Below are 18,044 nucleotides of genomic sequence, written 5' to 3' on the forward strand. Positions count from 1 at the left end.
AGACTATTTTATAGTATAGTCAATGGAATAGTTTACAGTCAAGTTCATAGTCTAGTGTATAGGCTAGTTTATAGTCTAGTATATATACTAGTTAATAGTCTAGACAATAGAATAGTTTATAGTCTAGTCAAAAGACTAGTTTACAGTCAAGTCTGGACTTGACTTTTTTATAGTATAGTCAATGGAATAGTTTAAAGTCTAGTTCATAGTCTAGTATACAGGCTAGTTTATAGTCTAGTATATATACTAGTTTATAGTCTAGACAATAGAATAGTTTATAGTCTAGTCAATAGACTAGTTTACAGTCAAGTCTATAGGCTATTTTATAATATAGTCAATGAAATAGTTTAAAGTCTAGTTCATAGTCTAGTGTATAGGATAGTTTATAGTCTAGTATATATACTAGTTTATAGTCTAGACAATAGAATAGTTTATAGTCAAGTCTATAGACTATTTTATAATAGTCAATGTAATAGTTTAAAGTCTAGTTCATAGTCTGGTGGATAGGCTAGTTTATAGTGTAGTCTGTTGAATACTTTATAGTCTAGTCAATAGCATAGTTTAAAGTCTAGACTATAGAATAGTTTATAGCCTAGTCTATAGAATAGTTTATAGTCTACTCTCTAGACTAGTTTACAGTCTATTCTATAGACTAGTTTATAGCATAGTCTATAGACTGGTTTCTAGTCTATAGAATAGTGTGTAGTTTTGTCTGTGTACTAGTTTATACTCTAGAGTATAGACAACTCTATAGAGTAGTTTAAGGTCTAATCCATAAACTAGTCTACAATATAAACACGGAATATCTACAGTTTAGTTTAAAACTGAAACGAGTTGCTTTACAAATTAAACCTTCTAAGTTTTCTCAAATTTCATCACATTAGTTTGTGCATCATTGAATTGCGGTTAATATTTTAGAGATTTTATTATTATTATTTTTTTTTAATATATAAGTTTATTTTTTGATTTGTTTTAAAATACATTTTATTTATATATTTCTATTAAGATTTAAACATTTATTAGCATACACATACATAATTATGTATGTATATGGAGACTTAAATTTGTATAACATCAATTATAAAATAGATTTTTAAGATTTGTTTTTCTTGTGTTTTTTTTTTTTTTTTTGTTATTAAATAGCTATTATATAATAATATATGTATAAGAAACACTTAAATAAATATATAAATTTTCTTTAAAAAATGGGTAGTAAATATAAAAAAGTATAGATAGGAAAGGGGTGGTGGTAACGTTTTGAAAAAAAGCAAAAATCAGTACAAGTAAAGTAAATTAAAAAGAAAAGTAACAGTTTTCTTTACATTTTGAAAACAAACAATTAAAAGAAATTTATAAAATAATATTTATAGTTGTTGTTTGTAGTAGTTTAAGTTATAGTATTGAAGAATAATTTATTTAAATTGTCTAGCCAGGTCAAAATGTCTTCTTTCAGTTGTTACAGGTTGACGTTGATTATGATTTGAATGCATTTGTTCCATACTGATTTTACTTTTTTTACTTGTTGGCGCCCCTTGACATGAGGGCATTGTATGTTAGAATAGTCTCTTCTCGTAGGAGAAAAGACCATGTACATTACCTTCCAATTGAGCGGAATGAGTACGTTTCATGAAACGCAATTTACCAGTATAAATAGAAGCACGTAATTCATCAATAGATCTGGAGCCAATATCTTGCAAACTATGCTGTAGACCGACTTCCAAATAGGGCAAGTAACGTAAAACGGAACCCTTGTCAACAATACTGCCACTAACACCTTGAGCCACCTTTAATTTATCCATGTCGTTGTGATAGTAGCGAGACATGGCGGCACCTTTGGCATCACGTCTCTCCATAGCCTCTAAGGAACCCATACCACGATATTTCTTCAAGCGTACACCATCGGAGAAGAAATATTCACCGGGAGCCTCTGAAGTACCAGCCAATAAAGAACCCATCATAACAGCGCTGGCACCTAAGCACAAAGCTTTAACAATATGACCAATTGATTGTATGCCACCATCGGCAATAATGGGTACACCGAATTGTTTGGCATATGTGGAGACTTGATAGACGGCGGTGGCTTGGGGACAACCGCAGGCCATTACCTCTTGAGTAATACAGATGGAACCGGAACCCATACCAACACGCAAAGCATCAACGCCAGCATCAATGAGATTCTTAGCTTGGGCACGGGTAACAACTGCAAGTGTTAAAAAAAGAGAAAAGCAAAAAAAAAAACATGTTTTATGAATTGTAACGAGTGCAATGTGTATTAGAGAGTAAAGGAAAACATGGATCTATTTGTTAAAAATTCTAAAAGGATTTCTTTTAGAGGGTTTTTTTTAAGTTTGAAAGTGTTTAAATGAAATGAAGAAAACATTTAATTAATATCTAGTTCTGTCTAGCTAAGTTCTTGTTCTGTTCTATTCTAGTTCAGTTCAGTTCTAGTTCAGTTCTGGTTCAGTTCTTGTTCAGTTCTATTCTAGTTCAGTTCTAGTTCAGTTCTGGTTCAGTTCTAGTTCAGTTCCAGTTCAGTTCTAGTTCAGTTCTAGTTCAGTTCTAGTTCAGTTCTAGTTCAGTTCTAGTTCAGTTCTAGTTCAGTTCTAGTTCAGTTCTAGTTCAGTTCTAGTTCAGTTCTAGTTCAGCTCTAGTTCAGTTCTAGTTCAGTTCTAGTTCAGTTCTAGTTCAGTTCTAGTTCAGTTCTAGTTCAGTTCTAGTTCAGTTCTAGTTCAGTTCTAGTTCAGTTATAGTTCTATTCTAGTTCTGTTCTAGTTTAGTTCTAGTTTAGTTCTAGTTCATTTCTAGTTCAGTTCTAGTTCAATTCTAGTTCGTTCAGATCTAGTTTAGTTCTACTTGAGTTCTATTTGAGTACAGATGCAGCTCAATTCTAGTTCGGTTCTGTTCTTTTCTAGTTTAGTTATAGTTCAGATCAAGTTTAGTGCTGTTCTAGTTTACATTTATTAAGAAGTAATTCAGTTCTGTTCTAGTTCAGATCTAAATCAATTCTAGCTCTGAGCAAAACTTTGCATATTTTCGCTTAATTAAATTGGGGTTAGAGGCTTTTAATTAAATTGAAACTTTCGTTAAATATTTAAAAATGTGCAATAATATTTCATAAAACTCACCATTTCCACCGATAACTTGCAATTCGGGATAAGTATTCTTAATATATTTAATCATCTCAACCTGATAAATGGAATTGCCCTGTGACGAATCCAAAACAATAACATCAACACCGGCGGCAGCCAAAAGCTTAAGACGATCCTTATCCTCGGGACGAGTACCAATGGCGGCACCCACCAACAACTGTTTATTACTATCCTTCGAGGCGTTGGGGTAAGAACGAGCCTTCTTCAAATCTGTGCGTGCTATAAGGGCCACCAATTCGCCATTTTCATTGACGATGGGCAATTTGCCCTTTTTGCTCTTTTCCAAAATGTCATTAGCCATGGGTAGATTAATGCCATTGGGAGCAGTTATCAGATCAGTGGTCATTATGGTGCCCAATTTGATTTCAGGCTGGTTTTCGCGAAAATCTATATCGCGAGAGGTGACAATGCCCAAAAGTTTGCCACCCAAGTTACCGTTCGAGGTGATGGGATAACCGGTGAAACCGTTCTTGCGGCGGGCTTCCAAAACATCACCCACGGTATTATCGGGCGACATAACTGAGGGATCACGGATGAAACCGTGCTTGTATTTCTTAACCTTATGAACCTCATTGGCCTGGTATTCGGGAGTGCAGTTGTGGTGTAAAATGCCAATGCCACCACCCAACTAAAATTTACAAAAAAAAGGAGGTAATGAAATTTAGGTGGGCTAAAATTTTAGTTTTACTTACAGCCATGGCTATGGCCATTTCAGATTCTGTAACTGTGTCCATAGGGGAGGAAACTAGGGGAGCACGCAATTTTATCTTTTTGGTAAGAGGGGAACTTAGATCTACTTCTTCGGCAGTAAAATCTATATAACCGGGCAGGATAAGGAAATCACTGAAACGAAAATTGAAATTTTTTACATCAATTTTATTTAAATATGTCTAAGGGGGCTCACTTACTTGTAGGTCAGACCCTCAGCATTGGCAAACAACTGTTCGCAAGATAAACCATCTTGTAAATTATCTTCAGCGGTTGTTGCTACAAAACCATTGGTGGGCACTACGTTGTTAGCAGACATATTGTTGGCTTTAATGGGTTGTAGTATAAATGGAATTTATTTTTTTTTCTTTGGCACTAATAAATTTTTTAAACAAAATTATTAACGGCGTAATTTTAAATTGTGTTTTTTTTTTCTTTTCAATAAAATTTGTTTTTATGCAATTGCAATTTTTTCTTTTAATAAATTTTCTACAATTAATAATTAAAGCTGCGAATGTTGACTCTAGAATTGGCACAGAAAATAAATAAAAACAATTGAAAAATAAACGTAAAATCTGTTAGTTGTTCAAAACTTTTTTTGTAATTGAATATTTTTTTTTTATAATTTTTTTGAAAAGCACATTTTTTTCCGGAATATTTACCTTCCGTAGAAATGCGTTGCTCTCAATGAATCGACACCAAATGAGCAAAGGCGAATATGTAGATAAAAAGAAAACTTGCAAGTAAAATGAACGCACAAAGCAACCACGTGTCCCACAGAGCTGTAAGAAAAGTATATTTAATTTTATTTAATAAATAATTATTCTATAGCAATTATTATAAATTTAATAATAATTTCTCTCTTAAGCTTAAGAATTTTTAACAAAATTATGCAATTTTAATTCAAAAATTAAAAATAAACAAATTATACTTAAAATTACAACTCTGTTTGGCGAAAAACATAAAAACACACTGAACATACTCCATAAGTAAACATAGCAAAAGGGAATGTATAAAAACTTTGACAGTTGTCTAAAATAAAAAGTAAACATTGAAATTTACGAAATATTTTTTTATATTTTCCAATAAATTAATGATAAATATTGTTTAACATATCCACAAAAATAAATAAAACATGAGTTTACCTCCAGCTTTATTAGCTCGACTTGCCCAACGTGGTTTGGTTAATAAACAAAAGGCGCAAAAAGAAAATGGTAAAAGTCAATAATTTGCCCCAGTAATAATGTCAATTCCTTAACAAATATTTCCTTAACAAAAATTCCCACTTTAGAACCTCCTACCTTAACTTCTGCCGCCGAAAATGAAGAAGTCATTGCCGAGGATTACGACGAAATGGATAGTGATAATCAGCCTGTCCATAATTCAGAAGAGTATCAATATCCCAGCCAATATGATTTGGATCATGATCAGGTGCGCAAACCCATGGAAGACAATAACTGGTTGGCCCAAATGAAGGTGCGCATGGGGGAAGCCAGTTCGGCGAATGGTTATAAATGCTGTCCCAATAAATATAATATTTGGCATAAATGCACCCTCTATTGTGTCAATCGCTGGGGTGAGGGTATAACCAAACCATCCGCGGAATATATGAAACGTTATAAACGTTTAATACGAAAATATCCCTTACCCAAGGGTTGGGTAGAAATGTACGATCCCGGTTGTGGTTGTTATTATTTTGCTTGTGAAACAGAAAATGTGGTATCTTGGTTGCCACCCACTCATCCCAAATCAGAGGTGACCAAATGTGCTGCTGCAATAAGAAAACAAATGGAAGAATCTAGCGGCGAACAGATTAGTGATGGTGAACCCATGTCAGATGTAGACGAAGAACCATTAAAAGAATCTGCCCAGGCTAGACATCACCGTGAAGTGGAGGAAATTATAAATGCTTCCCTAAGACCCAAATCACCACGCACTTTGGATTCACACGAGTTTCCTTCCTTACAAGAAGTGGCCGGTAGTCCTACAGTTGCCTTGCCACGTAAACAAAAATCCCGTGACTTGGATAGAGCTCTTTCGCGTCAACGTAAAGATCGTGGTGATCGCAGCGAACGTGATAGAGAACGTTATTCTAGTCATGGTGGTAGTAATAGACGTCATCATGGACGTAATAATGATGATATATTGGATCCTATGGATCCAAGCGCTTATTCGGATATACCACGTGGTAAATGGTCTGATGGCTTGGTCGTGGGCGGTGGGGGTGAAGATAGAAAAAGGAAATCAGATGATTCGAATAAGCGTGACAACAAAAGTGACCGAGATTCAAGACGTTCAGATCATTCAGATGATGAAGATTAATTTGGAAAATAAACTATTGCATAAAATATATAATATATGTCAATAAAAAAACTTGTTTTTTATGTAGAAAAATTAATGTATTACAGTATTTTGCACAGAAATATGTATGAATAACAGCTTTTTTTCTATAGAAACTGTGCATATATATGTTTTTTTAGAGAAATTTGTGAGTGTTACAGTATTTTCTACAGAAAATGTTTGTATAACAGTTTTTTACATAAAAATTTAGGTATAACAGTTTTTTAATAGAAAATGTGTGTTTAAAATATGGGCATAACAGTTGTTCTTATAGATAATGTGTGTATAACAGTTTTTGTCTATAGAAAAAATTTAGGTATAACAGTTTTTTAATAGAAAATGTGTGTTTAAAATATGGGAATAACAGTTGTTCTTATAGATAATGTGTGTATAACAGTTTTTGTCTATAGAAAAAGTGTGTATAACAGTTTCATTCTATAGAAAAATGTTTTTCATATAACAGTTTTTTCTTTAGAGATTTTACGTTATAATGTTTGTTTCTATACAAATATTTGTGTATAACAGTTTTTCTTTGTTAACATCCACATATGTATAACAGTTTCATTTTGCCATCTCTGTGCTACGACCTAAATTTACGTTAGAGTAATAGTTCAAAACACAAAATATATTTCTGTCATTTTATTTCCCCTTATTTAATAATATGTAATTAGCAAACAAAATACTTTTTCACACAATACCAAAGAAAAAAAAAACACACACCCCTTTCTAATTGAGAGAAACAATAACAACAACATAAATGAATTTAAAAATTTTCATTTACTTTGTGATTGAAATTAAAAGAAAACAAAAGTCTTTTAAAAATATTTTAAACCAAAAAAAGGGAAAATAAAAGAAAAACAACAAATACTAGGTGGAAATCAAATTATAATAAAAACAACAACAACAAAAGCATTAATCTCAAACACACCCTCTCATTTGATATGTCAGCAATAACAAAACAAATGAACACATTGTAGGAACAACAAGGTGGTGTTATTAACAACAACAACAACAACAACAAACGATTAAAATAACAAGAATATAACTTTACGCAAAACAACAATGGAAAAACAGAAAAAGACAAACAGACAGACAAAAACACATTCTAAAAACTCTGTTTGTTAGACTCTCGTCTGTCTGGCTGGCTGTCAGTGAAGTAACATCCGTAAGTTTTGTGTGTTGGTGTGTTTGTTGTTTTTCTTTTTTATTTCTTGTGCAATTTTCTGAAAAATAATTCCTGAACTCCTGTTACTTTTGATGAATTTGAGGCGTATCTAGGGCGTGGTGGATGTCGGCGACCTTGGGTGTGTTTGTTCCGCTATTTCGCTTTAACAAGGCTGGATTTAAAATATTTTTTACATTTGATGTGATGTCTGGGCTGACTGGCTGGCTGGCTACTAGCTAATACAGACTGGGTGTTTTAGGCGCTGCCAGCATTTCTTTCTTTCGTTATTATTGTTTTGTTGTCAGCAAAAATGTTCTTCAACCAACATACATACATATTATTCTCGGTCAATAATAATAATAACAATAATAAACACCACTCACCACCACCTCAGTCTAACAACAAACATTTTTAAATAGTGTGTTTTTTTTAATACCAGGGGGTATGTACTTTAAAAAGTAAAATGTTGTTGTTGTAAAACAGCTGACTGGTTGTTTGTATTGTATTGGCCGGTATTACGAAATAATCGTACAAACATTTAGTTGCGCTATCAAAAGCCTACAATAAAGAGTAAATGGCCTCTAACGTTTGTAATTTGAGCATTTAATATAAACTGTTTGCTGCTGTTTAAAGGTACACTGTAAAAAAAGAATGTTTGAAAAATTAACATAAAACAAATTAAAGAACATTTTGAACTTTTATTATTATAATTTTTCTTTTTTGGAAATTTTATAACTTTTTTTCATAAATTGTGTTTTTATAATTTTATCTTATTCTTTTCTCTCAGTGTAGCCAAACACCATTGTAGGCTGGCAATATGAGACGTTAGGTCGTCATAAGCAGTAAAGTTGATAACAAGTCTTTAACAAATGAATTTAGTTGTGGGTGGTGGATACTATGCAAAGAGATTTTTCCATTAAATCGTTTAACTCAATGAAAAAAGGCTTAAATGATATTTTTTTAATAAAATATTTCAAATTAACACTTTATTTATCATAGTTTTTGTTTCTTTTACTCTTTATACGTTTACTTTAATTATCCTTTTTTCCCCATCACCTGTTCTCTGTTTTAGTAACACAAACTACATACAGTGAATCAATTAAGTAATTTTAAGAAAAAACTTTATCTGAACAGTTATTTATAGCAAAATAAAGCAATTTGTTTGTTGTATTTTTTTAAAGAATATCTTATATTTTAATTTTCTACTATAAAAAGTAAAATCGTTATATTAAAATGACGAGATTTTTGATAAAATGTGAACGTATTGTTAATTTTTTAGGTCAATAAAGTATTTTGCTTTTTAGGTTTTTTGATATTTTTTTTTAAATTGCTGCATTATTTTATAAAATATAATATTTTTATAAAATTTAGTATATACCTATATTTTAAAATATATAAATTATGAACTTTTCCTGTACTACACGACAGTTCCTTTTACATTGGTTCCAAGCAACCTAAGGTCTGTTTAGAGGTCTAAATTTAAACTAGGAGCAAGTTCGTATATAAATTTTAAAAAAGATAAATGAGGAGTCCAATATTTTTCCTTGGATACAAGTCGCCTCCCTTTGGCAGTTAAAAATTTTGAAAGAGCACTCAGTGCGTTTTTTGTAATAATTCTTTGGAACATTTCATCTATTACTCTATTTTATATTTTTTAATATTATTGATTAAACATTTCATAATATTTTATTGATTTACACTTGTTCTAGAAATCTAAACTAATTTTTTATATCGAAATTGTCTGATTATTATCCTTTAAACATTTTAAGGCAAATAACATCACATTTTTACCCAATGAGGATATGATTTTTGCAAATCGCAATTGAAAAATATTTAACAATCTTCCTTTTAACAATAAAACAATAAATTCCAAAAATAATTTGAAAAACCCAATGAAATTAACCGGAATTCTTAATATGCAAAATACTTTATTGACATGCAAATTCTGATGAATAATTATAAAATGCAACAACAAATGCACCAAAATTTCTATTTTAATATTTTTTCTAATTTGTTTAATTTTACACAATTTCTATTTATAATTGGAAAACATATATTTACTTTTTACCTGTTTTTTCGAATTTTATTTATTAACAAAAAACAAAATTCTCTTAAAAAAGGTAGGCAAAAAACTTAGTTGATTCACTGTATGTTTCTTACATTTTATTTCCTTGTGTATTTTATTTTAAGCAACTGTGGGAGAGAGAGTCAAAAGAAAACAGACAACTTCTTAAATGAGTTTTTGTAGGTGTTTCCTTTAAGATTCTCTTTTCTTTTCCTCTTTCTATTTTTTAAAATGAAATTCTTACTATTAAAAGTTTAAATGTGTGTGTGTGTGTGTGACATTTTTTATTTAAATATCCGAATCAGTTTTATTCTTAAATTAATTGTTAACGCCTCATAATATCATAATTGCAATATTACATTATTTTGCTCTTTAAATTTTGCTACTAAATAGGAGCAAAATTAATGCAAAAATATTAGTTTTGTGGAAAATCTAGTAAACGACTACCGACTTAAACGACTACTTTTCTTAGAAACTGAACAAATTTCTAAAATAAGCAAATCCGAATAAATTTCTTTAATTTATTTAGAGTCTGAAAAGCAAAATCTTGCCTAAAGTCCGAGCATTTAAAAATGTTGCTGAAACTCTGAGCATCCGAAGTTTTTCTTTAGTTTAGCCCATTTCAAGTAACTTTTCTTGATAAAGTTTAGCTCGATCTCGGAGTAAAGTTACTTTAAATCAATTGCTCGCACTTAAGAAAAATTTTTTCTAAAAAGTTTTTTCTAAAAATTGGTTCGGACACCGAATAAACTTTCTTAAGAAAGCTTTGCTCGGATTTCGAACAAAGTTTCTTAAGAAAGTTTTTCTCGAACTAGGAGTAAAGTTAAATTTAGAACTTTATGCTCAAAGTTTAAGATAAGATTCAGAAAGTGATATGTAAGCTTGGACGCCGAGTAAAGTCTCTTTGTAAAGCTCAAAAGTTTCGCTCGGTCTACAAATTTAGTTTGTTTAGAACGTTTAGCTCGGTTTTATGTCAAGTTTGTTTACAAAGTTTAACTCGCATTCCCAGTAAAGATACTTTTGAAAGTTTAGCTCGGGCTCTGAGAAAAGTTTATAAAGAAATTAAAGCTCAATTTGTTGGCATTTCGAGATAAGTTAACTCAGAACGTTTCACCCGAAGGCCGCAAAAGAAAACTTTAGAAATGTTTACTCTTATAAAAGCTCTGACTCCGAGTAATTTTTTTTTAAAGTTTAGCTCAGACGCTGGGTAAAGATTCATTGAAACAGTAAACTTTCTTTAGAAAGATAAGCTCTTCCTACGAGTAAATTTTCTTCAGAAAGTTTAGTTGGGTCTCTAAAGAAATTTTCTTTAGATAGTTTAACTAGAATTCCAAAAAAAGTTTCATTAGAAAAATCGCTCATGCTTTAGAAAATTAGATTTAAAAGATTTGTTCCAAAGTGTATTTAGAAAATTTCGGTTTTACACTAAAAACATCTTGTTTATCGATTAAAAAATCTCGATTATAATCTCCACTAACATTTGCCTCATTCGGTTCTATCAATTAGTACAACAATCTTCACATGTGGGGGTGTGCTCTTTTGTAATGCTCCAACTGGCATTAACAAAAACAAACGCCCAACACAATGAAACCACTCTAACGAACCCCAAACCTAAAGAAGAAATACCTTTTAATACACAGACAAACCTGGAGACAATAGAGGAAATAACAATTTATGCCGACAAGTTCGTTTTATTGGCACTCAGAACAAATTATTTAAAACAATATTCCAAGTACTGCAGCTAGCCAAAAGGGTTTTGAACACAAAAAAATGGAAGAATAGATTGTTTTGAGACCATATAAATAATTGCTTGTTAACAAGGTCTGCTATAGAAAGAGATGGCATGCTTTTTGACCTGTGGCATGGGTGGTAAAGGATTTTAAAATATTTCAAAAAGTAGGCCTAACAAATTTACTGAAAACATAGAGAGCCAGGCAGTCAGTTAGTTAGGCAGGTTGGTTGGTGGGTTGTTTTCTCCTGACACCCAAAAAATTGTGGAGGGGGGTTAGTTTAACATGCTTATACATGCGCACACATAAATTAATCTACTACAACTCAACAATTAAGCAATTAAAACTTTTCTTGTTTTTTTTCCTCATTTTTTGTTGCTTTTGTGGTAATAAAATAAATTGGATTTTGTTGCTTGCTGTGAGTTAGAGCCATGATGAGGAGGGGGTGTGAAGGGAGAATATTGTTGGAATTGTTTGCTTACCGCAGGGCATTCATTAGTATATATGTTAGTTTGTAGATGTGTCGCGTGCAGATGAAATGTTTGTGTCAGGATTTTAATTAAGAAGATGTTTATGTACTAGGTTCGAAGAAGCTTTCATATTAAAAGCGTAGGTTGAAATGCTTTTTCACTAATGAAGAAATATATACATATTTTCACATTTTTTTCCACTTCCATTTAGCAAATTCACTAATTGGCAAAAGTGGTCTTCATATCTCTCTCTCTCCCTCTGACAAGAGTTTGGTGATGGAGCATCGGGCTGGCGTGAGAGACCGATGTTTTAGTCTGACATTGCAAAAGTTAATTAAAAATAACATAAGTACAAACAGACATGCCTTCATTCATCATAGTAATAAAGGGCAACAGAGTAACAAAAAGTGAGACATTTAGTCAGTCAGCCCGCCAATCAGTCGTCTTATACAATGCAGACATTTAGTCTGATTAGTTTGCCACACTGTCAGTCATATAGTTTAACGAAAGTGCTGTTGAGGCAAATTATTATTTAACACATGCATTAAAATGCCATGAGTTGAAAATTAATTAAAAACATTTGAGATTTCTGCAGTTTATTATAGTGAAACCAATTAAGACATTAAATATATAGTGTAAACATAATTTTCATCAAATCTCAAAAAAAAAATCTGGTAATAAGGACTATTTAAATCAGAAATTAAGTAAATCCTTTTTTGTTCAGTTAAACTTAGTCTAGTCTATAATCCCACCTAGTCTTTAATCCAGTTTATAGTCTAGACTAGCTGACTTATAGTCTAATCTATAGTATAGTCTATAGTTTAGTCCATAGTCTAGTCTATAGTCTAGTCTAGTCTATAGTCTAGTCTATAGTCTAATCTAAAGTCTAGTCTATAGTCAAGTCTATAGTCTAGTCTACAGTCTAGTCTATAGTCTAGTCTATAGTCTAGTCTATAGTCTAGTCTATAGTCTAGTCTATAGTCTACTCTATAGTCTAGTCTATAGTCTAGTCTATAGTCTAGTCTATAGTCTAGTCTATAGTCAAGTCTATAGTCTAGTATATAGTCTAGTCTATAGTCAAGTCTATAGTCTAATCTATAATCTAGTCTATAGTCTAGACTATAGTCTAGTCTATAGTCTAGTCCATAGTCTAGTCTATAGTCTAGTCTATAGTCTAGTCTATAGTCTAGTCTAAATCAGTCTATAGTCTAGTCTATAGTCTAGTCTATAGTCTAGTCTATAGTCTAGTCTATAGTCTAGTCTATAGTCTAGTCTATAGTCTAGTCTATAGTCTAGTCTATAGTCTAGTCTATAGTCTAGTCTATAGTCTAGTCTATAGTCTAGTCTATAGTCTAGTCTATAGTCTAGTCTATAGTCTAGTCTATAGTCTAGTCTATAGTCAAGTCTATAGTCTAGTCTATAGTCTAGTCTATAGTCAAGTCTATAGTCTAATCTATAATCTAGTCTATAGTCTAGTCTATAGTCTAGTCTATAGTCTAGTCTATAGTCTAGTCTATAGTCTAGTCTATAGTCTAATCTATAGTCTTGTCTAGTCTAAAGTCTAATCTATAGTCTAGTCTATAGTCTAGTCCATATTCTAGTCTATAATCTAGTCTATAGTCTAGTCTATAATCTAGTCTAGTCTATAGTCTAGTCTATAGTCTAGTCTATAGTCTAACTCTTGTCGGTAGTCTACTTTCTAGTATAAAGTGTATTTCAAAGTTTAGTCTACAGCCTAGTTTATAGTCTAGCTTATAGTCTTATATATAGGTATATAATTTAGTCTACAATCTAGTATATATTCTAGTCTACTATATATTAGACTACGACTATATATTAGTCTACATTCCAGTCTTTAGTATAGTATATTCTATAGTCTAGTCTATAGTCTGGTTTATAGTCTAGTCAATAGTTTAGTCTATAATCTTGTATATAGTCTTGTCTATAATCTGATTTATAGAGTAGTCTACTTAGTACAAAGTTTTGTCTATAAACCTAGTATTTTTAAAAAGTAATCGGTATTCATGAATAACAATAACTGATATAAAAAACTGTTAAACACTATGAAGGTATGAAGGAATGTGTTTTTGACACTACTACTCATAAATAAAACTCATTAAATCAATGATCATCAATATTTATAAATATAGTTTTTTTGTTTATAAAAATCAAGTACCTTTGTCGTTAAAAAGCATACAAACAACAACTATATAATAAACATCGAACACACAACAAATTTCAGGGGCCTTTCCCAGTTGCTTTTGTAACAGGCTGTCAGCTTTTTTAACACCACCAACATCTATAAAATTTCTCTTTTCTTTTTATGTTGTTTTTATAAAAATATAATAAACTGCAAGTATATATAGTACAACAACAATTTTTAAGTATAACAGCTATAATTTCTGTAGAGCAACGCCCGCCAAAATATTGTGAGGTTATGTGATGGGAGATAATAAAAAACAAAAAACTAATTTACACAGACAATTCTTCTTAATATTTAATAATTTCAATAAGCTGATATTTATTCTACATAAGAGAGAAAGTGATAGCATGTTAAATTAACATTTCAAATATAAATCAATTAATGTTAGACAGAGAACATAATATTTTAAAGAGCTATGAGTTCAAAAGAACTTAAAAGAACAATTAATAAAGTGAGAGTAAAGAACAGTGTGTGGTAGATAGAAAATGTACGGTATATTTTATGTATGTAGTAAATCAAGAAAACATAAAATAAATAACAACTTATTTATTGTTTGTTTTTATTTTTTTTACAGATGCTGCCAAAATATCAAAACAAAAGATAAGTATAATTGCAAATTAATTTCCTTTTTTATTATATTAAATGTATTATTAAATTACATTAAGCGCCGTTAACTCCACCTCTGGTTATCATTTAACCGAAAGTTATTCTGCCGATTAAAATATTTTTGGTATGAAAACTGTCAATTTAAAATTAAGATAGAGAATAACTAGATGTGTTATTGAGGGTAAGAGTTTATTAAAAACTTTATTCCAAACCAGGCGTGGATCCACGGGGGAAAAGGGAATTAAATCGAAATTTTTCATGAGAGATATAAAAATGAGAAAAATAAGTAACAAAAAACATTTACCCCACCCCCCAAATGCTCGAGCTGGATTCACGGCTTTGACTTTATTCGTAGCTATTTTGTCCCTATCATAATTCAGCGGTCGTTTTTATTATACAATTTTAAGTTTAATTATTAATCTGTTATTGGTTCAAATCCTATTTAAATTATCCCATTCAACTTCAAAAATTGACTTTAGGTTCTTTATATTCATAGCCGAAACCTTTAAACTTAGCTCTCAATATAGTCTTTACCGTAATTTTATTGGTCTAAAATTGTCTTATGGGTTAATTTGTGGTTCAAATTCTTTTTCAATCATGGATCTATTTATAGTTCAAATTTGGGTTTATGTTTAGCTCCATTATTAATCTCAATCAGAACTCTTATTAAAGTGGAAGTTGGAAGAGGCGGCAACACGTTTTGCGCTTTACAAGCTGAATGTTTTTTTTTAACTTTTACTGTTTAAAAACTCTAAATTTGAAGTTTTTGTTTATTTGTTAATATTTTTCTTCTTATTGGTGAAATTTATTTCATTTTAGTTGAATCTTAACCTACACAAAACAAAATATAACACTGATCAGCTGCCGACGCGTCAAAAGTTGAAAGTTGCTAAACTTTATGCGGCAAACGCTTTACAAACTACAATGTGTAACTTAATAAATGAAAATACACTTTTTTAACTATTTTTTTTTTTGACAGAAGCCTTTAACGTGTTGCCGCGTAAAACGCTTGTTGTGTACTTCCACTTTTATCGTTACAATTTTGTCTTAAATCATGGCTCAATTTATAGTTGAAATATGAATTAAATTCTATCTATATTTCTTGCTCAATTTATGGTTCAAATATTTTTTAAATGGTGTTTCTATTACATGTTTAGTATCGTTTTATTGCAGCTTTATTTTGTAATCCATTTCGAACTTAAACTGTAGCCCCATTTATAGTCCAAATCTGCAAGTATTAGCATATTGTGTGTAAATTTGCTTTCCTCCCGTGGATTTTGAGTAATCTGTCTGGTCTATAGTCTAGTGTGCAGTTCAGTTTATCGTCTGGTGTATAGTCTTGCAAATATTTCTTTTAGTCTAGTGTGTATGATACCATTTTCTTTAGTTTATAGTTACGACTAGTCTATAAAAGCTAATATCTAGTCTATTGTTTAGTCTCTAATCTAGTCTTAAGTCTGGCAAATAATTCAGTCTATAGTAACACTATTATCTTCTCTATAGTCTGCTGTCTTACTATAGTCCATTATATGGTCTAGTCGGTTCAGTCTATAGTCTAGAATATAGTCTGATCTATATATATAGCCAGTTATGAATATAGTATATGTACTTATAGCTTATATACTTAAAGATTTAAAATTCTTTTTTTAATTTAATTTTAATAGAAAATAGATAATTGATTTTTTTGTTTAATGTGAGGTACTTATAGTATTTCCCGTTTACTGTTGATGTTTTACACTCTGTCTCTTTACTGCTTTAACTAGTGGAAAATATCTAACAGTTGAACCTGTTATCTCTTTCATTCTTATTATAGACAAGCTAAATGTAGTTTATTTGAAAAAAAGCTTATAAGACAAAGTAAATTTGCAAAATATAATGATATTTTACTTGTGATTGTTTTCTGAGAGCCCATGATTAAAAACCGTTTTTTATACAAGGACATTGCCATTTTACACAACGGTGCGCGCGTACTCTCTTAAAAAATCACAATAACCAAACAACAAATACAATTAGAAGAAATTTTATATTATTTTTTTTTAACATTGGAAAAAGCTACTTTATCAACAAAATAATAAAAGAAAAAAAACCTCCAAAAATTGTTTGAAAAAAATGTTTTTTCAAATAAAAAAATCAACGTTCACATTAAACTTGAACCCCATGATTAGTACGAAAAAAGAACACTTGCACTTGAAACAAGTGTATGTGGGACTCGTCGTACAACGGTACCAAACGTGTTGGATAAGTGGGTAAAATCTTACAACCAACATATGTACGTACTTGCATACGTGTGTACCTTTTTTAACAAACAACATCTGTTAGTACTTGTTTATAGCAAAGAAAATATTAGCAGGAGAGAGAGATACTAAAACAATTGAATACACACACTTTTTTACTCTTTCTAACAACAAGTTTTTACTCATAGTTTAATTTTAAACATTATAACAGCTGCTAATGTTGCCTGCTAAACATTGCTGAGCACCTATTTAACGGCCAGCCGTTAGTAGGAACAAGAAAACGAAAGTGTTATCGAGTATGTTTGAAATTACAACAACAACATAGAACTTGAACTATAAGGCTGGTTAGCTTTGCTGTCGGTTTTATCGTATGTATTTTTAGTGGGACCACTTCTTCCATACATATATTTGTCAATGCGAAAAAGTAGCCGTATGTGTTTAGAAATAAAATATTCAAAAATCATATGTGTGACATTTGCATACCACCCCATAACATTCTTCCTTCCCTGCTCCGGCTCAAGGGGTTGGCTGTGGCATTGATTGCCCTAGTGGCCATACGTATTTGAAATCTATAGAATTTTAGATTCTGCGCATTAACTTTATTTTCTTATAGTGGGGGTTCTTTTCAATTTGTTTAGTGCCAGCCAGCCTTATAACTAAAACATTTGAAATTTTAAAGATTTTTCAAATATTTTCATTCCATTGCTGGTTTTGGCTTCAGTTATTCTGTGAGGGTGGGCTGTGTAGCAGCAACATTTTTGAAATTTCTAAACATATGTGATAAAAGATGCGCTCCTAACCTAAAAAAATTTCTATTTTCAAAATTTTCATAAAGTTTTTTTGTTTGCAAAATACGAAAAACAATTATTGTGATATGATAAAATAGCTTTTTCCTGAGCGTCCTTTCACCCTAAGCCTTAAAATAATTCTTTAAAATTTGTATTTAGTTTTTAGCTTTTTAGTTTAATGTTGGTTCTTGAATATTATTAGTCTTTTTGGTTCCCATTTGTTTTTTATTAATTTGTTTAAAGTAGTTCATTTAGAGGTCCGGTTTTTGTGCAATAATAACTGAAGTAACTGAAGATTTTTTCCATATCAAAAATATTTCAATTGGATTCAAAACTATTTTCAAATACCGGCTTCGTTTGTTGGACTAATAGAAACATGAATTGAAAATCTTTTTATTATATAAAGTTCGATTTATATAATCAGTATATTCTAGTTTGTCAGAATATCTAGTCAGTCAGCCATGGATTTTCCCAATGTTTTATAGGGTAAATGCACCTAATGTCGGCATCACCCAGTAGTCGGCATCTTTTACATAAAAATGTAAATAAATAAGAAAAGCTGTACAAATTTATTAAGGTTTGATCT

The 18,044-nt window shown here is 30.8% G+C and overlaps 2 protein-coding genes across 2 annotated transcripts; one reads left to right on the forward strand and one right to left on the reverse strand.

Moving 5' to 3' along the window:
• Positions 1-1,180: 1,180 nt before the first annotated feature.
• Positions 1,181-4,642, reverse strand: LOC111686282 (inosine-5'-monophosphate dehydrogenase). The gene is made up of 5 exons (XM_023448635.2): positions 4,520-4,642; positions 4,058-4,380; positions 3,842-3,992; positions 3,126-3,777; positions 1,181-2,200 (listed from the first exon to the last, which is right to left on the reverse strand). The coding sequence occupies exons 2-5, from the start codon at positions 4,174-4,176 to the stop codon at positions 1,554-1,556; spliced, it is 1,569 nt and encodes a 522-aa protein (XP_023304403.1). The 5' UTR covers positions 4,177-4,380; positions 4,520-4,642; the 3' UTR covers positions 1,181-1,553.
• A 226-nt stretch (positions 4,643-4,868) lies between these two features.
• On the forward strand, positions 4,869-6,262 carry LOC111686283. Its single transcript, XM_023448636.2, has 2 exons — positions 4,869-5,071; positions 5,149-6,262. The coding sequence occupies exons 1-2, from the start codon at positions 4,993-4,995 to the stop codon at positions 6,177-6,179; spliced, it is 1,110 nt and encodes a 369-aa protein (XP_023304404.2). The 5' UTR covers positions 4,869-4,992; the 3' UTR covers positions 6,180-6,262.
• The last annotated feature ends 11,782 nt before the right edge of the window (positions 6,263-18,044 follow it).

This window comes from Lucilia cuprina, chromosome 3 (genome assembly GCF_022045245.1).
Source record: "Lucilia cuprina isolate Lc7/37 chromosome 3, ASM2204524v1, whole genome shotgun sequence".
NCBI lineage: Eukaryota > Metazoa > Arthropoda > Insecta > Diptera > Calliphoridae > Lucilia > Lucilia cuprina.